Raw genomic sequence first — 24,878 nt, forward strand, 5'->3', positions numbered from 1 at the left:
GCCACCATACACTGTGAGAAGAGCTTCGTTGTCACTGTCTGAGGTACCACAACAAGTACCAAAGCTAGATTGTATCTTGGATCACAATCGGTGCATGGGGGTGTAGATTTCCCAAATCAGGTCCTCAAACCATACCGTGCCATGCGAAAAGTAAAGTTGTGGTACAGAAAGCTGGCTGTTCACAGTGTACAGATGGCACTGTACAATGCTTTTGTGCTGTTCCGATCTGCAGGCAATACAGGGACCTTCCTTCAGTTTCAGGAGGTAGTCCTCAAGGCCCTAATGGAAGGTGAGGGTCCCAGTACTTCGGAAACTGATAGTTTCTGTATTGTTCCAGGTCAACATTTCCCTGAACTGGTTCACCAAACACAGATGTAGGGAACAACACAAAAACAGAGCAGAGTATGCTCCTCTAAGAGGGGAATCCAAAAGGACACAGTTTACCATTGTGAAACCTGCCCTGTGAATCCTGGCCTTTGCATTAAGGATTGCTTCACAGCGTACCACTCCTCCACAAATTGATAACATTTGTTTTTACCCTGTTGACGCAACACAGTTTTATAGTCTGATGTACTCTGCACAACTTACACATAACCCCCAATTATAAATTCACACACCAGTAAAACCAAAAGCATAACAGATAGAGACATACCCCAAGCCACTTGCAGCTGTAATCGCAGCAAAAGGTGGCGCAACAAAGTATTAAATTAAAGGGGCCGAATAATATTGCACGCCCCTCTTTTCAGTTCTTGAATTTCCACAAAAATTTAAAATAACCCGTAAATTTCATTCAACTTCACAATTGTTTTCCACTTGTTGTTAATTCTTCACCAAAAATTTACATTTGGCATCTTTATGTTTGAAGCTTGATATGTGGGAAAAGGTTGAAAAGTTCCAGGGGGCCGAATACTTTCACAAGGCACTGTATGTGTATATATATATATATATATATATATATATTAATTGGTGATTTGATTACATATATACCATGTATATATATAGATTTAGTAATTGGTGATTTCATGACATCTGTACCATACAATTGTATATTAATGAAATGTTTGGGAAGTGATACATTGCACAGAAACTAAAAATGCTCCAAAGTCACAGGTTGCAGATAAGGATTCCAATCCCGTCATTGAGTTTGCTTTGCATTCTTCTTGTCACTGGTTTATCACATAGGCCAACTACTTCTTGTCTGTGTCATTGAGGCAGATGAGATGGCTGCTGTGGAGTCAGGAGGGACATCTCTGCTGGTATCAGATACGGCTGAGGACGTGGTTTGATAGATGACCACACTCTGAAATAAAAGACATTTTTGTGGAACGGAAGTAGAACAATCTTTAATTCTCTTTAACAAAGCAAGAAAGTAATTTTATTTTTAAATTATTGTTTAGTCTTTGAGAAGTTCTGACACATTGTAATGTACTCCATAACCTTATCTTGCTCCCTTTTCTCTCAAACTCCATGCTGAAAGTGCTGTTTTATCTGCCTATTTCATACCCTGAGAGCAGGTTTGGACTGAAGGCCGAGCAGATATCTGTCCACCTGTGCGAGATTCTGTTCTGTTTCCCTCTCTCCTGCTTAGACGATTTACTATCCCTCTCGCTGAGAGTCTGAGCAAGAGGGAGGTGAACAGAGAAGCTCACACAGAAGTACAGAAATTTACTAAACCTGAGGTTCAAAACAGCTTCACTCAGTGCAGGAACAAGGCAGATAAAACAGCCTTTTCAGCATGAAGATTGACAAAAAAGGAAGAAAGATAAGGTAATCGGTACATTATAAAGATTCATAACTTTGCAAGGACCGATGAATAATTAAAGAAAGTTTAGGTACTTTTTTTAGTTTACTATGTAGAAAATTAATTGTGTTAACAACTATAAACAACATTTATCAAATTTAGTTTTTATTGATGATCATATATTTTCCTTTCCTTTTAGGACTTGGAGTGCACAAGGGTGTCAAACGGTGACTGGTCTGTGGGTCAGTAGAAAATTTTACCCTTTCAGATTTTTCTGTTCCCCCTTGTCTGTTCACAGCTTGTGACCCTACCCTCATAAAGACATCCAATCCGTAGTTTCAAATAGGTGGTCACTCGTATGAGGGATATGTGAGGTGGCCTCTTGTGTAGAGTTGAGCGACTTTTACTTTTTTAGGATCGAGTCTTTGCCAAAAGTCGCCGATTTTTGAAATTGTCCGATCCGTTTTGCTCAACCCTACTCTTGTGTGCGTGAGACCTAACATTGGTGAAAGTTACGTCAATTCCTTTTGGTGAGTAAAGTAGACTTGAGTTTAGCAAAAATATTCACAAGACCCGACCAAGAAAATCCACAATGTCCTAGTCCAGCTGCCACAAAGTACCCAACATGAATGTCGCACCACAGTCGTGCAATTTTTTTTGCCCAATTCGAAAATAGACTGTAGAATTAACAACTTACTATTTCTTGGAAAGACGATCGGCAGACAGTTTTGCAGGCAAACACACTTGTGGATATAGAGATGCAAAACATCAGCATAAAAAGTGTCATATTTAATGATAAGAAGCCATAATAGACATCCTAAAAGAGCAAAAAAAATAATTAGGGGATTTTTATCCAATCATTTATACACCTACAATGCAGATGAAACTTAGTTTTTATTTGTAGTACATACAATGACATTTATTTGGGAGTACATACAATTTTTGATCGCTTTTTACAGCACTTTTTAGGGAGGTAAGGTGACCGAAAGAAAAACTGCAATTCAGGAATTTCAATTATTTTTCTGTTTATAGCATTTCTCGTAGGGGAGAATTCATTTTATAATTTTATAGTTCAGACTTTTATGGATGCACCAATAATAAAAAATGTTTACTTTTGATAGTTTTAGATGTTCCTGGGAAAACTATGTACATATTACCGATTCTGAATGTGCTGCCCAAGCCCCATTTCATGATACTATTAGTATCCTACTAAAAAAAATCACATGACTGATTCCCTTTATTAGAATAACATGAATATGATTCTTACCAAACCATAAAAGGCTCCTAAACATTCGGTATCACTTTTGTAATATGCACAATATGTCCAGTACAGGACCGATGAGTTTCTTTGTGATACCAGGATAAACTCAATTGAAGAAATTACAATTCCACCAGCTGCGGCTAGAGAAGTGATAATGTGCATCACCAAGCTTGATGTTACCTAAAACACAAAAAAACATTGATTGGGCTGCGTTTTTAAAAAGTTATTCCTTACTTGGCAAATTATAACTTAGTATTTTTTGAGGTGTGATCCATCTATTGTCTATTGGACTGCTGGAAAAAGCTGAAATCTGCTCTGGAAATCCTATAAAACATGAATATTCATTCTATAGCCCCTCATATACATGAGACTAATGTTTATACTTCGGCCAATTGTCTAATGTGTATGGAAGCCCGATACAATCGATAGTCGGGACAGTTAAGGATCTGGTGGGTCTGATTTCAGACTGCCAATCCTTTGTTCTCCCTGTGATGATGTGACACCAGATTTGTCAGAGAACAGCTCTCTTAGCGAGAACATGAGCATTCGACAAAGTGATCTCTCCTGTGTTTGGGAGAGATGGCTGCCAGCTAAACCATTGTTTGCCCATTGGTGGTGTACAGGGGTGGGGGGGATTTACGGCCATTCCAGACCTCCAGCAGTCAGTCCAGTTGGGAATAGCCTATTAAGTGAATTATGGATAGGAATAAAAGGAAGTTGTAAGTAAAAAAAAAGATTGTTTGATCAAAACAACGCATATTCCTATGTCGTTTAAAAGGGTTACCTTCCTCTTCATAAATGGGTACTGTGGGATAGTGCTTGTAAATATAAGAAATTTACCGCATTTTAACATTTTCAGCCATTCTTACAAAATTAAGTGATTCGCCATCTTTTGGTATTTTTTTTTTTACCTATTTGGTGCTTAGAATAATTTTTACAATTGGGTCTCATTAAAGATTTTGCACTGTCTGGCTTTTACAGGCTTTTTCTTTTCTTGTATATTTAACTTTGGCGTTGTCTGTGGTGATAAAAAGTCATAAAATAATTATTAGGCAAACTGCCTCTTCAGAGAGGAAGTGCACTTGACCTCTATAGCGCCACCTCTTGGAAGCAATAATCACACAAGTTACTATTGACCCTTTAACGAGCCTTGCAATAGGGCTTGCAATAGGACCTAAAGCTTGAAATGCTTTCAGCATTCATCTGACGATTTTTTTGTAGTCAGGGTCTTTGTTATTGCCTAAAAATTTCTCTACGACCTCTTTAAATGCAAACCACCCTTCATTTTGAGGATGCGTCATGGTATTGATAAACTCTTGATCAGCTATAAGCCTCCTAATGTCTGGTCCGACGAACACACCTTCCTTCAATTTTGCCTCCGAGAGGCCTGGAAACTTGGTGACCAAGTATTTGAAGCATTCTCCATGTTTTGGAAGTGATTTTACGAATTGCTTCATCAATCCCAAATTTATGTGGAGAGGTGGTAGAAGAACTTCATGGGGAGGAACCAAAGTTTCTCGGAGGACATTTTTTTCACCAACTGTGAGCACCCTCGGCTGCCAATTCTTCTTGGCCCTGTGATTTTGTCAGTCTCGACTGTCCCATAGACACAGAAAACAAGGGTATTTGGTATACCCAGCTTGTTGCCCGAACAGCATGCACAAGACTTTCAAATCCCCGCACACTTGCCAACCGTGATCTTCATATTTAAGTTTACGAAGAACCAGTTCCAAGTTCTCATAGGTTTCCTTGAGGTGTACAGAATGACCTACAGGGATGGAAGCATAAAAACCGCCGTTGTGGAGTAAAACTGCTTTGAGACTTCTTTTTGAAGAATCTATAAAAAGACGCCATTGCGCTGAATCATATTTCATTTTGAATTGACCTATCAAACCTTCGACATCGATGCAATAAACCAACTTACATAGTTACATAGTTATTAAGGTTGAAGGAAGACTAAGTCCATCTAGTTCAACCCATAGCCTAACCTAACATGCCCTAACATGTTGATCCAGAGGAAGGCAAAAAACCCATGTGGCAAATAGTAAGCTCCACTTTGGGGAAAAAAATTCCTTCCCAACTCCACATACGGCAATCAGACTAGTTCCCTGGATCAACACCCTATCAAGGAATCTAATATATATACCCTGTAACATTATACTTTTCCAGAAAGGTATCCAGTCCCCTCTTAAATTTAAGTAGCGAATCACTCATTACAACATCATACGGCAGAGAGTTCCATAGTCTCACTGCTCTTACAGTAAAGAATCCGCGTCTGTTATTATGCTTAAACCTTCTTTCCTCCAGACGTAGAGGATGCCCCCATGTCCCTGTCTCAGGTCTATGATTAAAAAGATCATCAGAAAGGTCATTGTACTGTCCCCTCATATATTTATACATTAAAATAAGATCACCCCTTAGTCTTCTTTTTCCAAACTAAATAGCCCCAAGTGTAATAACCTATCTTGGTATTGCAGACCCCCCAGTCCTCTAATAACCTTGGTCGCTCTTCTCTGCACCCGCTCCAGTTCAGCTATTTCTTTCTTACACACCGGAGACCAGAACTGTGCACAGTATTCTAAGTGTGATCGAACTAGTGACTTGTGTAGAGGTAAAATTATGTTCTCCTCATGAGCATCTATGCCTCTTTTAATGCATCCCATTATTTTATTTGCCTTAGTAGCAGCTGCCTGACACTGGCCACTGAATATGAGTTTGTCATCCATCCATACACCCAGGTCTTTTTCATTGACGGTTTTGCCCAGAGTTTTAGAATTAAGCACATAATTATACATCTTATTTCTTCTACCCAAGTGCATGACCTTACATTTATCCCCATTAAAGCTCATTTGCCATTTATCAGCCGAAGCTTCTAGTTTACATAAATCATCCTGCAATATAAAATTGTCCTTCCCTGTATTGATTACCCTGCTGAGTTTAGTGTCATCTGCAAATATTGAAATTCTACTCTGAATGCCCCCTACAAGGTCATTAAAAAGAAGAGGGCCCAATACTGACCCCTGTGGTACCCCACTGCTAACCGCGACCCAATCCGAGTGTGTTCCATTATCTTCCTGGGCAAAGTAAGGAACGAACTCGTTTTCACGATGTCTGAGCCATGAAAAAGACACTCCTGGCAACAATAAATTCTTGCTTTTGAGCCTTGATCCGAGTAACTCAACGGCATCTTTGGGAAGATTAAAGTCTCTTACCAAATCGTTCATCTCCACCTGGGAAAACAATTTTGGTCTTGTATCATCTTCAAAGTCAGAACTTGATTCATCATCTGGTTCAGGTATGACTCCACCTTCATCGGAGCTAGTTATCTCTTCCAAGGTAGCAGGGGCCTTGGGTACTGGTATACCTGTGCCATGGGGGATGGGATGAATTTCTGAGTGAATATTGGGGTATGAAATGGAATGCTTCCATTTTGAATTATACCCTTTCACATCGCATGAACAAAAGTAACAATCGTTACTATGGTTCTTTTGCTCTCGCCATACCATAACAGAAAGCTTTTTTCTTACCCTTGAACCAATTTTGGAGGTCCTCAACACACCGTTTGCATACTTTATGAGGCGCCCAAGCTTTATCTTGATCTCCAAGCTTTAGTCCGAAATAAGCTAAGTATACTTTTTTCACAAAGTATGTAATATTCAGCTGTTGCTTCAACACTGTATATTCACCACAAATGTAACAGAAACTGTCAGGCGAAATAATACACTTCCACTGAGCCATAATGCTAATTTTGGGAAACACGGTTGAATATGACGAGCTAACACGAACTGAGATGAAAAAGTGTGAACAGGCGAGAACCAAGATAAAACATTTGAATCAAGCCCGAGCATGTCATAGCCTGCTCGTTCAGCTCGCAACATGTTGATGCTGGTTTCATTAGCTCACTCTAAGGCCATGTTCACACGATCCTTTTTTTCATGCGGAATTGCCGCGATTTTCCCGCTGCTGGTCCGCAGCTGTTTTCCATGCAGGGTACATTACATTGTACCCTATGGAAAACAGGAACTGCTGTGCCCACAATGCGGAAAAAAAAAAAAAAGCCGCGCTGAATAGCTGCGGGAAAAAAGAAGTACCATGTCACTTCTTTTTTCGGAGCCGCAGCGGTTCTGCACCCATTGACCTCCATTGTGAGGTCAAACCCGCAGTAAAACCCGCAGATGAAAAAAATATCTGCGGGTTTTACTGCGGTTTGTGGTGCAGAACCGCTGCAGCAGGAAGTGCGGGGAAGCGGGCGGAAGTGCGTGGGCGGAGTGTGGCTGCCCCCCGTGCTCCAATCCCGCCCCCCCGTGCTCCAATCCCACCGCCCCGTGCTCCGATGCCCCCCCCAGTGCTCCGATGCCCCCCCGTGCCCTAATCTCCCCCCCTTATACTTACCCGGCGTCCCGATGTCCGTCCGGCCGTCTTCTCCCTTGGCGCCGCCATCTTGCAAAATGGCGGGCGCATGCGCAGTGCGCCCGCCAAATCTGCCGGCCGGCAGATTCGTTCCAAAGTGCATTTTGATCACTGAGATATAATCTATCTCAGTGATCAAAATAAAAAAAAATAGTAAATGACACCCCCCCCCCTTTGTCACCCCCATAGGTAGGGACAATAAAAAAAAATTAAGAATTTTTTTTTTTCCACTAAGGTTAGAATAGGGTTAGGGGTAGGGTTAGGGGTAGGGTTAGGGTTAGGGTTAGGTGTAGGGTTAGGGTTAGGGGTAGGGTTAGGGGTAGGGTTAGGGTTAGGGGTAGGGTTAGGGGTAGGGTTAGGGTTAGGGGTAGGGTTAGGGTTAGGGGTAGGGTTAGGGTATTTTCAGCCATTTTAACCCTAAAAAACTTCCTAGAAAACACACAGACTCTGCATAGAAAACTGCATAAAAAAAAGGATCAAAAAAAGGATCAAAAAATGCATCAAAAAACGCATCAAAAAAGGACAAAAAAAAGGACCAAAAAAAGGACCTGCGTTTTCTGCCAAGAGCTGCAGTTTTTTAAAAAACAGTCCTGAAAAAAAAAGGATGGAAATCAGGAACGTGTGAACATACCCTAAAAGTTCTTTGAAAGTTATATTTTTTTGGCATTGTATATCTTCAATGCATTGATGTGAATTAATTCATAGTAATTTTGACTTTCAAAACCCTAAGATAAAAAAAATACCAAAAATTGAGAAAAATATACTAAATTTGAAGAGAATTTTGCATTTTGTGGCAAATCCTGACGTCCAGATTTTTTTCAATATTTTTTTTTTCGTTTTCAGCACACCAAAATACATGGAAATTAGATGAAAATAATCAAACAGCTTTTTAGTCGGTGACCTGTGTAGCCTTTCTTACCTTTCCAACTGTTGGTTTTACAGAAGCAGCCACGGACAGTGATCCGGAAATAATAAACTAGAAAAACATGATATAAACGTTACTTTAATTTTACATTACAGATCAAGAAAATTAGTTTATGTGAATGGAATTTTTAAAAAAGTTTTTGCTCTTGGAAAAAAAAAGGGCGGGGGTGCAAAACACAAAAAATTGAAAATTTCTTGGTCAGGAAGGAGTTAGTTTTGTATTATCAGAGCTTCATTCATTAGAGAGGGAGAGAAAAGAATCCAGAGCCAACGCTAAGACCGGAGCTGTGTCTCGGACCACCGCGGACTCCCTGGGATTTATGCAGTAGTCATTGATCACGGCTCTTGTAACTAAGCAAACAAGCAGCAAGAAATAAATAGAATACTGCTTTCACTACTGTATAAATATCTTACCAAAATTCCAGCCCATATGGGGACGCCGGTATAGAATAAAGCTCCAAAGACACTACCGACTATCATCATCATAATGTCAAAGGAGATGAGGACGATTCCTGTAAAAATCTGCGTTGTCTGCAAAATAAGAGAAAGACACTTTATGCATTAATAATTTAACTGTTGGAGAAGATCAAGTTACATTAAAAAAAAATTATTAGATACCTAAAACATAGGTTGGAAAAAACTGACAGACAGAAAGGAATATGACTATAGGATCTGACTACGTAAGGATTGTTTGTTGTCTGTTACCATGGAGACTTATAAATCTGCATAGAAGCTGTAGTCAAAAATGGTAAAATATTTATAATGAAGGTTTTATATATATTATATTTTATATTTAGGAGATAAAAAAGTTGAAAATAAAGTGCACATGTTGGATTCCTAGATATCAGAGGCTGCTGGGTTTCTGGAAGTAAAGTCAAGGTCAAGTTACAAGGGTAACGTGTAAAAAATGATATAAGTTAATAAAGTCCCCATGACAGGCTTTCTCAGATGTGATGTGGTAGCGGTACTGTACATCCTCCTCCCTAATTTATAGTTACAGTTTTACATTAGATCAGTTTTGAGTGACAGGAGAAGCTACTGAGCACAACCAGCAGCTATGGAATAGAAAGGTGCAGACCGCTGTCGTGTAAGGCTACGTTCACATTTGCGTTGTTGTGAGTTGCGTCGGCGACGCAACGCACAACGCATGCAAAACCGCATTGTTTTGTGACGCATGCGTCCATTTTTGGCTGATTTTGGCCGCAAAAAAATGCAACTTGCTGCGTCCTCTGCGCCCTGACACTTGCGCCAAAAAAGACGCATGCGTCACAAAACGCTAGACAAGGCATGTCCATGCGCCCCCATGTTAAATATAGGGGCGCATGACGCATGTGTCGCCGCGGTTGCGCCCGACGGACCGCAAATGTGAACGTAGCCTAAGGAATGCACAGAATATTATATGTTATAAATTTTCTATACTTTCACATGTACTTCTCATTTTTGTAAAATCTAATGATAGGTGGGCTTGCTGAATTAAGTGGCTTGTGAATAAGTAGAGTTACAATATAGAAGTTAAGAGCAGGAGTTAAAAATCTGTAAGTGCTCAACTTTTTATTATTCTTTACTGAGTTTCTGTCTATTAGCAAGATTGGAGTTTTCTTGCAATGAAGTCTGCCATTTGCACACACAACTGTAGCAGCAATTTCCGCATGAATACTGTGGAGATAGAGAGGCAGGCATGTTGATCGCCTGGAAGCTTGCATTAGAGATCTGGAGGAACAAAATTAAACTCTGAGGACAACTGACAATTTAGAGACAAGCATGCTGCTCACCTAGCAAGCAATAATTGGTGGACATGTAGGCTAGAAAAATGGGTCAGGAGAAGCAGACAGCAAGCCCTCATATGTATTTTGCATCGGTCTCAGATCCTTGGTTTGCTTCCCTTACCCCAGTCCACTAAATTGTGTGGTGCTCCATGTTGGGCTTTGCAGAAGGTCCGGCATGCTCCCATGTGAGCTTCAGCCCAAGCCTAGACAAGGCTTACTGAAACACTGAGTCTCAGTATTGTATTAAGACTTCGGTGTTGCTAGACTTCCGTTTGCTACACACCTTTTTGGCACTCCACCAGCCTGCCTGAGGTTTCCTGATGTCCTCCGGCTGCCTGAGGTTTCCTGACGTCCTCCGGCTGCCTGAGGTTTCTTGACATCTTCCGGCTGCGTGAGGTTTCCTGACATCCTCCGACTGCCTGAGGTTTCCTGATGTCCTCTGACTGCCTGAGATTTCCTGATGTCCTCCGACTGCCTGAGGTTTTCTGATGTCTTCTGTCTGCCTTAGGTTTCCTTCACTCCACCTGCAGTTTCCCATATCCTGTCTACCTGCCTACGGCCTCAGGACCCCCTGATATCTGTGTCCTGCATACCCCACCGAGCTGCTGCTCTGATACCCATGTGCCCTCCCAGACCTTGAGCTTGGTGGATCCACTTAACCTAGTGAGCCTATTAATATGGCTATATCGATGGAAAAAAGAGGGAAGAAAAGTGAAAACATGAAAAATGACTGTAGTAAGAAGGAATTACAGAATTACCATGCAAGCTAAAGCGAATGATCTCCAAGGTAGTATTTTCAGGAATATTGCCTGTGCCACACACAGCACAGGAGGGACAACTGGAGCTTAAGGACCTAAATTCATGTCTTAAGTCTTGGTGCAGAACAGAAGGATTAGGGTTTCTAGAGCACTGGGCTGACTTCTTAATGTGGTACAATCTGTATTTTGCTGATAAATTGCACCAGAGTGGAAGGCAGTCTACTGAGCTGGGGAAAATTATTCTAACAGGGGCAACAAAGTATGTAAACTAGAGATGAGTGTGGGAAGACAAAACAGAAAATAAAGGAGTAGATGGTTTAGAGCGCGTGTGTTTATATTTGTGGCAGGACTAGGGATAGGGACATTTGACACTGTCCTGCTTGGATGCCTAATGAGTATGGGTTTAGCAAATATGGTTTGCAATTGGATTGAAAACTGACTTACGGTAAATATCACATCTAGAGAATGACTCTGAATGGTCTCTGGTTATAAGGGGTGACACCAAGGTTCAGTGTTGGATCCTATGTTATTCAACATGTTTATTAATGATATAGAAGACAGGATTATTGCTGTTGTTTTATTTTTGTAGCTGATTCCAAGCTATGTAATTTTGTATATTTTCTGGAAAATTTACATAAGTTACGAGCTTGGGCAAACTGAGTGTTTGGGCAATCATTTGACGGAGGAGGTGTAATGTGGATAAATGTAGAGTTATACACATTGGTGCCAATAACCTGTGGACATCATGTGTTCTACTGGGAGTAAAACTAGGAGAGTCTCTTGTAGCACTGTGTCGATAAAAGACTAAATAACAGCATGCAATGTCAATCAGCAGCTTCTAAGACCAGCAAGATATTGTCATGTATTAAACGAGGCATGGACTCACGAGACAGGAACTTAATACTAACACTTTATAAAGTAATAGTGCGACGTCATCTGGAATGTGGAGTTCAGATCTGGGTATCAGTTCATAAAAAAGTGACCAGGATTTCGAAAAGAAGAAGAGCCACAAAACTAATTTGGGACATAGAAAATCTTAGTTATGAGGAACGATTAAAAGAATGGAATTGATTTACTCTTTAGAAGAGATGAACAATCACTTAAATGGCTTCTACAAAAAGTATGCTCAGAAGCTGTTATATGTAAAACCCTGTCAAAAGATAAAGTGACATTCCCTGTGCCTGGTAAAAAAAAAATGTCAGAAGAGTTTAAACCTTTTTATCATGAGAACTATTAGTCTGTCGACAGCCTCACTGAGGAGCTGCTCACAATGGAAATGGTTGAGGGTTGCAGAAGGTCTACATAAGGTCTACATAATTTCTCAGAATAAAATCACATAAATGTTTGCATAAATGCTATGAAATTCTTGTTCTAAAGGTAGATCAAGTCTGATCAATACTCTGGATCAAGAAGGAAGCTTTGCTATTTTAGGATGTATTGGTTCATGCATTATGGTTGTTCTTATACCCTTTTCCTTTATTCAATATCCTCTTCTAATCTTTTGTTAAACTTGATGTATATACAGTTGTGTGGAAAAGTGTTTACCCCCTTCCTGATTTCCTATTCTTTTGCATGTTTGTCACACTTGAATGTTTCGATCACCAAACAAATTTAAATATTAGACAAAGATAACATAAGCAACCACAAAATGCAGTTCTTAAAAGAAGGTCTTTATTATTAAGGGAAAAAGAAATCCAACCCTACAGGATCCTGTGTGTTAGGGCTGGCGGAACGCACCAAATAAATATAAAGATAACAATAAGGTGCGTTCGCAGCCCAGGATCCACCGTGCAACCTGCTGCTATGTAATGGCGGATGAACGCTGAACACACACGGGTTAAACGTCACCCGGTGTGACTAGAAGCAAGCTCTGTTACTCCACAGAGTCTCAGTAGAAATGCTGTGCCCTGTTAGCAGTCACAGGGTGCAGCAGGTTGACGCTAGTGGGATCCCTAGAATTCACCCCCACTATTCTGGTGGTTGGACTCACTCTGACCCTTGGTGTCTTTTGAGCCTGTGCCTGAGGGCGCCCTGAGCAGATGCTGAGTCCATGCGGGAATGCCCACCCTATGCTGACAGAAGTGTGAACGCAGCTGTGAAGCCACTATTAGGCGCTGACTTGTTTGCTCCCCTCACCCCATTACCCAAACAGCAACCAGAGGGAAGGGGATCATTTACGAGCATTCACCAGAGTCAATCTCACAGCACACACAAACATTGTCAGGTCTATACTAGCGCATGGCCGAGCAGCCATGAAAACCTGTTATAGTCGCAGCCTTCCGGGACCTACCTGGTGGTCCAATCAGAGCTGCTACAAGACCTGAGCATGTGACCTCTGACCTCCAATGAGAGGTCGTCCCACGGGCATGCTAAGTAGACAAAAAGCAGGACTTAGTCTTTGGAGCATCTGCTCGCCGCTGATTAATGCTGGTTACAATAGCTGGACCTGGAATCGCAGCAGTAACCAGATGTACAGCATCAGCTTCAGCAAGACATTGTGACCAACGTCTCTGCTGAGTAGGCTCCTCTGCGGCTGGGGAAAAATGGGAGATCGCGAGGACATCATTCGAGATTCCCCCTGTGCAGCGGCGGGAACTCAGCACCTAACACTGTGTGAAAAAGTTTTTGCCCCTAAACCTAAAAGCTGGTTTGTCCACCCTTAGCAACAATAACTGTGATCAAGCATTTGCAATGAGTCTTTCCAGAGCTCTGGAGGAATTTTGTCCCACTCATGTATTCAGAATTGTTGTAATTCGGCCACACTGCAGTGTTTCTGAGCATGAACCGCCTTTTAAGGTCATGCCACAGCATCTCAATTAGATTAAGGTCAGGACTTTGACTTGGCCACTCCAAAGTCTTAATTTTGTTTTTATTAAACAATTCAGAGGTGGACTTGCTGGTGTTATGGACCATTGTCCTGCTGCATAACCCAAGTTCGCTTCAACTTGAGGTCATGAACAGATGGAAGAACATTCTCCTTCAGGATTGTTTGGCAGACAGCAGAGTTCATTGTTCCATTTACCTCGGCAAGTCTTCCAGGTCCTGAAGCAGCAAAACAGCCCCAGCCGATCACACTACCACCACCATATTTTACTGTTGGTATGATGCTCTTTTCTGAAATGCTGTGGTACTTCTATGCATTTAGAGAATTAAAGGAAGTAGGTAGTGAGGAGGCATTAAATAAATACAAAAAATTAAATAAATTCTGTAAAAAGCAAATCAAGGCAGCAAAGATTGAGACAGAGAGACTCATTGTCAGAGAGAGTAAAAATAATCCCAAAATATTCTTTAACTACATGAATAGTAAGAAACTAAAAAATGAGAGTGTTGGCCCCCTTAAAAATAGTCTGGGTGAGATGATGGATGAGGATGAGGAAAAAGCCAATATGCTAAATGACTTTTTTTCATCAGTATTTACACAAGAAAATCCCATGGCAGACAAAATGACTAGTGATAAAAATTCCCAATTAAATGTCACCTGCTTAACCCAGCAGGAAGTGCGGCGGCGTCTAAAAATCACTAAAATTGACAAATCTCCGGGCCCGGATGGGATACACCCTCGAGTACTGCAGGAATTAAGTACAGTCATTGATAGACCATTATTTTTAATCTTTAAAGACTCCATAATAACAGGGTCTGAACCACAGGACTGGCGTATAGCAAATGTGGTGCCAATATTCAAAAAGGGGACAAAAACTGAACTCGGAAATTATAGGCCAGTAAGCTTAACCTCTACTGTGGGTAAAATCCTGGAGGGCATTCTAAGGGATGCTATACTGGAGTATCTGAAGAGGAATAACCTCATGACCCAGTATCAGCTCGGGTTTACTAGGGACCGTTCATGTCAGACTAATTTGATCAGTTTCTATGAAGAGGTAAGTTCCGGACTGGACCAAGGGAACCCAGTGGATGTAGTGTATATGGACTTTTCAAAAGCTTTTGATACGGTGCCACACAAAAGGTTGATACATAAAATGAGAATAATGGGGATAGGGGAAAATATGTGTAAGTGGGTTGAGAGCTGGCTCAGGGATAGGAAACAAAGGGTGGTTATTAATGGAACACACTCGGACTCAGTAGCGGTTAGCAGTGGGGTACCACAGGGGTCAGTATTGGGCCCTCTTCTTTTTAACATATTTATTAATGACCTTGTAGGGGGTATTCAGAGTAGAATTTCAATATTTGCAGATGACACTAAACTCTGCAGGGTAATCAATACAGAGGATGACAATTTTATATTACAGGATGATTTATGTAAACTAGAAGCTTGGGCTGATAAATGGCAAATGAGCTTTAATGGGGATAAATGTAAGGTCATGCACTTGGGTAGAAGTAATAAGATGTATAATTATGTGCTTAATTCTAAAACTCTGGGCAGAACCGTCAATGAAAAAGACCTGGGTGTATGGGTGGATGACAAACTCATATTCAGTGGCCAATGTCAGGCAGCTGCTACAAAGGCAAATAAAATAATGGGATGCATTAAAAGAGGCATAGATGCTCATGAGGAGAACATAATTTTACCTCTATACAAGTCACTAGTTCGACCACACTTAGAATACTGTGCACAGTTCTGGTCTCCGGTGTATAAGAAAGACATAGCTGAACTGGAGCGGGTGCAGAGAAGAGCGACCAAGGTTATTAGAGGACTGGGGGGTCTGCAATACCAAGATAGGTTATTACACTTGGGGCTATTTAGTTTGGAAAAACGAAGACTAAGGGGTGATCTTATGTTAATGTATAAATATATGAGGGGACAGTACAAAGACCTTTCTGATGATCTTTTTAATCATAGACCTGAAACAGGGACAAGGGGGCATCCTCTACGTTTGGAGGAAAAAAGGTTTAAGCATAATAACAGACGCGGGTTCTTTACTGTAAGAGCAGTGAGACTATGGAACTCTCTGCCGTATGATGTTGTAATGAGTGATTCATTACTTAAATTTAAGAGGGGACTGGATACATTTCTGGAAAAGTATAACGTTACAGGGTATATATACTAGATTCCTTGATAGGGCGTTGATCCAGGGAACTAGTCTGATTGCCGCATGTGGAGTCGGGAAGGAATTTTTTTCCCCAAGGTGGAGCTTACTCTTTGCCACATGGTTTTTTTTTGCCTTCCTCTGGATCAACATGTTAGGGCAAGTTAGGTTATGGGTTGAACTAGATGGACTTAAAGTCTTCCTTCAACCTTAATAACTATGTAACTATGTAACTATGCCAGATGTAATGGAACTTACATCTTCCAAAAAGTTAAGCATTTGTCTCGTCAGTCCACAGAGTATTCTCCCAAAAGTCTGCGGGATGATCAATATGTTTTTTGGCAAAACTGAAAAGAGCCTTTATGTTCTTACTGCTCAGCAGTGGTTTTCATCTTGGAACTCTGCCATGCAGGTCATTTTTGCTCAGTCTCTTTCTTAAGGTGGAGTCATGAACACTGACGTTAACTGATGCAAGTGAGGCCTGCAGTTCTTTGGATGTTGTTGCGATGTCTTTTGTGACCTCTTGGAAAAGTAGTCTCTAAGCTCTTGGGGTAATTTTGGTCAGCCGGACACTCCTGGGAAGGTTTACCAGCATTCCATTTTTTCATCGTTTGTGGATAATTGCTCTCACTGTAGTTCGCCGGAGTCCCAAATCTTTAGAAATGGCTTTATAACCTTTTCGAGACTGATAGATCTCAATTACTTTGTTTCTCATTTGTTCCAGAATTTCTTTGGATCACGGAATGTCTAGCTTTTGAGGATCCTTTTGTCTACTTCACTTTGTCAGGCAGGTCCTATTTAAGTGATTTCTTGATTGAGATCAGGTATGACAATAATCAGGCTTGGGTGTGGCTAGGGAATTTGAACTCAGCTTCACAACGTTGTGATAAACCACAGTTAATGTATGCTTTAAGGGAGGGCAGCAATCACTTTTTCACACAGGACCCTGTAGGTTTGGATTTCTTTTTCATTTAATAATAAAGACCTTCATTTAAAAACTGCATTTTGTGTTTACTTGTGTCATCTTTGCCTAATATTAACCTTTGTTTGGTGATCTGAAACATTTAATTGTGACAAGCATGCAAAAGAATAGGAAATCAGGAAGGGGGTAAACTATTTTTCACACAACTGTATGTCTTTTTTTTCAACCTTACTATGCAACAATGACCTGATCATCTCCAACAGCTATATGACATGGACGTACCCCCAGAACTTCGGGTTCTCCACTGTAAAATCTAACGATTGGTTTGGGCATGCTGGCTGGAGCATCGCAGTTCTCTCCTTCTTCAAGTCCATTTCCTTGATTATGTTGTGGTCTCATTTGAGAGATAACCACAACCCCTCCTGCATCTGGTACCACTGTAGACATGACTATTAAAAAAGTGACAGACGAATTACATTGTATTTTAAAAAATATATATTTTTAATGTTTGTATAGAAAGTCTCTTAAAGTTTACAATTTAAACAGTGAGGCTACAGGTTTAAAAAATACCACAACAAAAAAAGCAAAAAAGAATATGTAACAAACAGTACCAAAGAGCTATAGAATAAAACTGTCAAAACCTCGGATAAAAACAGATGTAAATATCCTGCAGTAAGTAAATAATAATAGTACATATATTTATAACATAGGGTACTTAGTTGACACTATTTTGATCAAAAGAACGTAAAAGCCATCCCACCGCGACAAAGTGTACCCAATCGGGATGGTCCCGTATTTCACCTCATGTACCAGCAAGCCTATGACTCTACGTTTCATGGATGGAACAGAGGCTGTGACAATGTATATTAGAAAATATCTTAGATTATGGTACAAAATAAATAGGGAGCTAAGAGAAAAATGCTTTGTCTTTGGACCACCCCTTTAAATACAAATCCATCCATTATGGGGAAAAAATAAAACGTTATGGCTTCCTGAATATGGATGCTTCAACCAAAATTTTTATTTTTCTTGTGTGTTTTTTCCATTTTTTTAAGCAGTAAAAAATATATATAAATTTATTGTCAAAGTAATCATACTGACCAACAGAATAAAGTTATCAAATCATTTTTATCATACAGTTATAAATACGAAACCAGAGCAATAATGACGGAATTATTTTTGCTTTTCTATGTCATCTAAGGCCTCATTCAGACGTCAGTGTTTTTGACATACCAGAAAAACTGCCTGAGATTTGGCAGCGTTTGATCATTTTTTTTTACTAATAGGTAGAAGAAGTTGGAGAAACTTTTTTTTTTCCTATCGGTAGGTGAAAAGTGGAGAGTAAACGGATGGCGTCCGTACGCTGTCAGATTTTTTTTTACAAACCCATAGAGTTGCATTGCCAATTTTGATATGACACTTGGATCAATATTGGACATGCCTCCGCAATTTTGAACGGACGAGGAACAAAATCTGACATGTGAACAGAGCCATAGACTGTTATAGTTACAAGTGCTATCAGTGAAAAACGGACGTCTGAACGAAGCCTCAGAAACCTTTTTTCCTGTTTTTCTAGTATATTATATGGTACATTAAGTGATGGAATACAAAACTACAGCTTACCATGCGAAAAAAAAGCACAAAAAAAAAACAAAAACGGTCATACACCTATGGCAGCACATGAATAAAAAATGTGTAGCACTTGGAAAACAAGAATTAAAAAAAAAAACAAAACAAACCAACTGCCCATAGTAGGAAGAGGTTAATAATCTTTGCACTTTGTATTGTGAAATCCGGTGACTGATCCCTTGGGCAATCAATAGAGCAGGAAATAAAAGTTCTACCTTTAGCCAAAATATGAATAACTTGACTATAAAGTGTCTTGTTAATAAGGCTCTCATCTGCAGATGTCCGTTATACTTAGTTTTTAGTTTCTCACCATTTCCAGGATCCCTGCTTGCTGTCAGTGGATAACAACACCCTGAGCGTACAGGCCATATAGAGCTGAGCGGTGGTTACAATGTGTCAGTTTAGTGATCTGATCACACAAGGAGCATTAATTCTCTCCTCTCCTGACAGTAAAGTATCAGTCTGGAGATCAGGCGCTATAGATCATTAGTAACCGAGCTGTGATCTGAAGACTTACCCTGAGATTTCCTCTCCGTTAGAGCTGAGAGTATGGAGGAGATCTGCAGAAATGAACTCGGCAATCACCTGACTCCCAACAGGGAGGAGGAACTCTGTTCTTGTGTGCCGTTTCACATCTGCTTCTTTTTTTTTTCAGCGTGCATAGCATTTTTTCTCTTTTGTTTGGGTGTTTTTTTTGTTTTTGGAAAAAGACATCAGCGTAATTTAATGTTGCCTACATATGTTAATGTTATAACATAAATTATAATATATTGTATATAAATTACACAGTGGGGAAAAAAAGTATTTAGTCAGCCACCAATTGTGCAAGTTCTCCCACTTAAAAAGATGAGAGAGGCCTGTAATTGACATCATAGGTAGACCTCAACTATGAGAGTCAAAATGAGAAAACAAATCCAAAAAATCACCTAGTCTGATTTGGCAAGATTTATTTTGCAAATTTTGGTGGAAAATAAGTATTTGGTCACCTAAAAACATGCAAGATTTCTGGCTCTCACAGACCTGTAACTTCTTCTTTAAGAGGCTCCTCTGTCCTCCACTCATTACCTGTAGTAATGGCACCTGTTTGAACTTGTTATCAGTATAATAGACACCTGTCCACAACCTCAAACAGTCTGACTCCAAACTCCACTATGGTGAATACCAAAGAGCTGTCAAAGGACACCAGAAACAAAATTGTAGCCCTGCACCAGGCTGGGAAGACTGAATCTGCAAGCAGCTTGGTGTGATGAAATCAACTGTGGGAGCAATAGTAAGAAAATAGAAGACATACAAGACCACTGATAATCTCCCTCGATCTGGGGCTCCACTCAAGATCTCACCCTGTGGGGTCAAAATGATCACGAGAACGGTGAGCAAAAATCCCAGAACCACTTGGGGAGACCTAATGAATGACCTGCATAGAGCTGGGACCACCATAACAAAAGCTACCATCAGTAACACACTATGCCACCAGGGACTCAGATCCTGCAGTGCCAGACGTGTCCCCCTGCTTAAACCAGTACACATCTGGTCCTGTCTGAAGTTTGCTAGAGAACATTTGCATTATCCAGAAGAGTATTGGGAGAATATCATATGGTCTGATGAAACCAAAGTAGAACTGTTTGGTAGAAACAAAACTCATCGTGTTTGGAGGAGACAGAATGCTGAATTGCATTCAAAGAGCACCATACCTACTGTAAAGCATGAGGGTGGCAACATCATTCTTTGGGGCTGTTTCTCTGCAAAGGGACCAGGACGACTGATCCGTATACATGAAAGAATGAATGGGGCCAAGTATCGTGAGATTTTGATTTCAAACCTCCTTCCATCAGCAAGGGCATTGAAGATGAAACGTGGCTGGGTCTTTCAGCATGATAATCATCCCAAGCACACTGCCAGGACAGCGAAGGAGTGGCTTTGTAAGAAGCATATGAAGGTCCTGACAGTTTCCAGATCTCAACCCCATAGAAAACCTTTGGAGGGATTTGAAAGTCCGTGTTGCCCAGTGACAGGCCCAAAACATCACTGCTCTAGAGGAGATCTGCATGGAGGAATGGGCCAACATGCCAACAACAGTGTGTGCCAACCTTGTGAAGACTTAGGCTACTTTCAGACTTACGTTGTTTTGTATCGATCAAAATGCGTCATTTTTGAAAAAAAACGCATCCTGCAAATTTGCCCACAGGATGATTTTTTTTCCCATAGACTTGTATTGCCGACAGATCATGACGTATGGCCACATGATGCATCCATCGTGCACTGGTTGCGTCGGATTTTGGCGGCCCGTTGTCTGGAAAAAACATTCAAGGGAACGTTTTTCTGTGCGTTGCATCCTGCTTTTCCATCTGTGCATGCCCAGCAGGAAATCTCACTCTCTGTCTCTTTCCTGCCCGGGACTGCAGGCGGAAATGTGAAAGCATACACTTCCGTCGGTATGTCGCGCCAACGCTTTGTGATGGGCGACTACCGACGGAAATGTGAAAGTAGCCTACAAAGGATATATTGCCAACAAAGGATATATAACAAAATATTGAGATGAAATTATGTTAATGACCAAATACTTATTTTCCACCATAATTTGCAAAATAAATCTTGACAAATCAGACAAGGTGATTTTCTGGATTTGTTTTCTCATTTTGACTCTCATAGTTGTGGTCTACCTATGATGTCAATTACAGGCCTCTCTCATCTCTTTGAATCGGAGAACTTGCACAATTGGTGGCTGACTAAATACTTTTTTTTCCCACTGTGTATGTACTATGGAACCTGCATTATACTGTATCGAGGACAATCTGTACCAATCTTTCTTCCTCAGCCAGAGTAAGGGTAGGTGCACATGGTCAGTAAACAATGCGAGGTTGGACAGCATCTTGTGCAGCATCTAAAATGTTACAGCATAGTGCATGGGGTTTCAAGAAATCCCATGCCCACTATGCGTGCACAGAAGCCTGCAGCTCACCCGTGGAGACGGACATGCGGCACGTCTTTCCAGACAGCAGAATGTCAATTTATCTTTATTTGTCTCTGCAAGATAAATTTCACCTGTACAATGTATTGGACGCAGTGATTCTGCACGGTTCAATGAGCACATGTGGATTCACCCGCGTTCAATAACTGGGAGTGCTTTGGACGCAGCGGAAATGTGCTGTGCCCAAAGCGCTGCCAATTACTGAACGTGTGCACCTACCCTAAAGAAGCCAGGAAACAAGCGTCAAATGACTTCAATATTGTCGATGGCTCTCGTTTAGTGGCCTGAACTTAGCGCACGTAAATTCAACGTGAATGTTTCTGTGTGCTGGTGCGATATGTGAGCATTTGGAGCCCCACTTTAAACTTTTGCCCAGGGCCCAACTTTGTCTAAAACCTGCCCTGCTCGTGTCCTACCACCACCGAAGATTGCTCCTACTTCACTTCCTTCACGCTTGCTCATCTGGTCACAGTAAGACCTTCATCACCAACTTCAGCACAGCCAGGGGAAAATGACAGCTGGCTGCTCTGAAACTCATCTGTTTGAGGGACAAATCCCACAATGCGCAGGAGCTGTGAATGGGTATAAAGCAGAAGGCAGATGAATGCTTGGTGCAGGTGAACCTCAAGCTCGGCCTGGTGGTATGCGATAAAGGGTGAAATCTCTTAGCAGCTCTGGACTTAGCCAGTTTGATGAACTTTCCTTGTCTGGCACATGTGCTGAACTTGGTGGTGCAGAACCTCTACTAACTTATGGGTCTGCCCCATTTATCTTTTGGGTCTCAAAATTGAACACATGGCCTGAGCTTGCTTAGCGGCAAGTGTGCGGTTGGAACTTGTGTTTAGCACGGTACAGGGTGTGATCACAGACAGGTGCATCCGCCTGTCTGCAGCCAACATGGCGAAGCTAACATTCATTACAATGAACCAGGCATTGATCCCACAGGACTTGTCCATGCGTTTTGGCTGTCTAGACAATTTACCAGCCGCACTCAGCGAGTGTTCAACTCTATTTGCTATTAGTTTCATTTGGGCGCCTCCTCCCCAAATAAAAAACAAACAAACTGTGTTTGCTGACGCCTCCTCCGTCTCTTCAACCAACACTGCCATGTCCACCTCTTCCTCCACTTGATCTACGCCTCCTGGTTCTTGATTGCTAGGTTTAGTTTTGTTAATTCTAGGTTGTTTTAAATCAGTTCCATAAAAAACACTGAAAAAATACAATCTCCCTAAAAAAACACTTCCACATAAACAGTATTTGATTATTGGTCCCTTGCCTCTTCCACCTACACCACCACGTCTACCTCTTCCTCAGCTTGGACCTATGCTTCCTGGTTCTAGATGGCTAGTTTTAGTTTTTGTTAATTCTAGATTGTTTTAAGTCAGTTCCATAAAAAAAAAAAAAAACAATAAAAAATACCAAAAAAAAAAAAAAAAATGCAAACGTCCACCTCCCCCTCTTCCACCTTCCCACCTCCTAATCCACTTTCACCTCTTCCTCCTGGCTGAAGATTATTATTTTTTATTTCTGCTTTGCTTAGTGTAGGGCCAGGACACAGCTGTAGTGAGGGACAGTATTATGTTTTATGTGTGCGCAGTTTTCCAAAAAGACTATCTATGTGTACTCTGCACTTGTGTCTGTGATAACACTGTGCATACCCCAAAGTTTTTCTAATCTGCAGCCATGTCTGCGGGAGTCATGTAAATCAAAGCAATTTTTTCTACTCGTATGCACCCGTGTCTGCGTGAGTCATGTGCGTAAAAACAAATTTTTCTAACCTTGCAGCCGTGTTTGTGGGAGTACTTTTCCTAAAAAAAAACACTTAAAAAAGGAGGAGAGCATCAAATAAGTGACGTGGATGTGGCCATCAACTTCTTGATGTTTGCCATCTAGTGTTTCTTCTTGTTTGAGATTGGTATCATCGGCTGGCAGTGTCGGACTGGGCTGCCAAGAGTCCACCACTGTGATATGGAGAAGTCAGAGTGGCTGTTGGGATTAATAAGCATCAAAGTACAACTCTGTGGAAGATATTAGTGCAACCTAAGCAATAGAAAATATAAAATAATTTTATTTGTAGGCACTTCAGGAGAATATGCCCTGTTAAAAACTGCCTGTGAAAAAGTGATTAATTAAATTCACATATAACACGAATTAGTATGCAAAATAATAAAAAACTACAAAAAATATGTGCAGCCAGAAGTATCAATATAAATGTAATGAAAAAAATGCATACAATAAATAAGACAAAGGTTTAAAATAGGGGAAACACTAGAGGGCGACAAACAGCAGGAGGAAATGGTGAATAACATGAGTACAAACAATATGTAAATAATTTATTTACAATTTATTTTCATTATATATGCAGCTTTATTTACTGACCTCAGTCTTATTCATTTATTTTACTGCAAATAACTCTTCATTGGTGTTCTTATACACATTTTGATTGTACTTATTTTATTCACCATCTTCTCCAGATGTGTTTGTCGCCCTCTAGTGTTTCCTCTACATTTTTCTCCTCTATTTTAAACACTTGTCTTCTATTTATTGCCTGTATTTTTTTTTTTAATAAATGTATATTTATACTTCATCTGCACACATTTTTTTGTATATTTTTCTAGTTAATCAGGTGTTTTTAGCCACTTTATTCCACTATATGCTTCCCTATGGTGTTTTGATTATTCCATTACTTAATCCTTCATTTATTTATTATTCTTTTGCACCAATTGTTTGTCTTTTCCCCTTTTTGTTTATATAAAATAATAGTGTTTAAGTGACTATTCACAAAATGATCTATTACTAGACAAGTTATAAAATCACGGTTTGCGTATAAGGATCGAGTCATTGATTTGTTTTCTTCTTGTCGTTGATGGTTCTCGTGACCTCATGTCTGTGTCTTGAAGGCGGACGTCAATGCTGCTGTGGAGTCAGGGGGACCATCCTTGGTGGTATCGGGTACGTTCAAAGGCGTGGTTTGATAGATGACCACCACCTAAAATAAAAAATGAGAATATGAGTGAAGACTATGCAGTCATCTATATAAAATGTATCCAATTTGCATGCATATACAGTATATTTTAAAGAAATACACTCCTCAACAATAAAATTGCATCACCAAGAAGGAAATGTCATGAGGATATGGAAATCATAGGATGGATAGACGTGTTAATCATATTCAAATGATGAAAAAGCGCCACGTGCAGAAATCCCGACATTTACAGCCTCTGCTGCTATCACTGTGGTTATTAATGGTCGCACTGAATGCACTTGGACAAATCATCAAGATCCTCTGCTGGCAGCTCCTGTGTGATCACCGACCAATGACGTCCGAGATGTTTGCATAAGGAGTTGCCAGCAGCAGATCTTTATGATTTGCACATCTATTATACATACTATTATTTATAATGTGTTTATCATGTCTTTGATTTCACTTCTGAATTTATGGGTGTTTTCTATCCATACAATTTCCTAACAACTAATTGATTAATCAACGCACATATTTGTAAGTACTCTTGAATGC

At 40.5% G+C, this 24,878-nt stretch overlaps 2 protein-coding genes across 4 annotated transcripts in view; both read right to left on the reverse strand.

The window, feature by feature from the left end:
- Window positions 1–527: 527 nt before the first annotated feature.
- On the reverse strand, window positions 528–19,004 carry LOC138650855 (membrane-spanning 4-domains subfamily A member 4A-like). 2 transcript variants are annotated; one of them, XM_069740702.1, is made up of 7 exons: window positions 18,911–19,004; window positions 17,047–17,213; window positions 8,751–8,867; window positions 8,332–8,388; window positions 3,009–3,182; window positions 2,439–2,558; window positions 528–1,300 (listed from the first exon to the last, which is right to left on the reverse strand). In XM_069740702.1, exons 2-7 carry the CDS (start codon window positions 17,209–17,211, stop codon window positions 1,175–1,177), a joined length of 759 nt encoding a protein of 252 aa, XP_069596803.1. In that variant the 5' UTR covers window positions 17,212–17,213; window positions 18,911–19,004; the 3' UTR covers window positions 528–1,174. The 2 variants fall into 2 exon arrangements, with proteins under 2 accessions (XP_069596803.1, XP_069596804.1); XM_069740703.1 differs by lacking the exon at window positions 8,332–8,388.
- Window positions 19,005–23,411: 4,407 nt separating this feature from the next.
- The window catches only part of LOC138650924 (membrane-spanning 4-domains subfamily A member 4A-like), a 40,121-nt gene continuing 38,654 nt past the window's right edge, over window positions 23,412–24,878 (reverse strand). The window contains exon 7 of one of the 2 annotated variants that reach the window (XM_069740806.1): window positions 23,412–24,350. In XM_069740806.1, coding sequence (XP_069596907.1) covers window positions 24,243–24,350 — 108 coding nt within the window. In that variant the 3' untranslated portion in view covers window positions 23,412–24,242. The remainder of the gene's footprint in view (window positions 24,351–24,878) is intronic. The other variant, XM_069740807.1, reaches the window with a different exon arrangement.

Source organism: Ranitomeya imitator, chromosome 10 (assembly GCF_032444005.1).
Source record: "Ranitomeya imitator isolate aRanImi1 chromosome 10, aRanImi1.pri, whole genome shotgun sequence".
NCBI classification, from domain to species: Eukaryota; Metazoa; Chordata; class Amphibia; order Anura; family Dendrobatidae; genus Ranitomeya; species Ranitomeya imitator.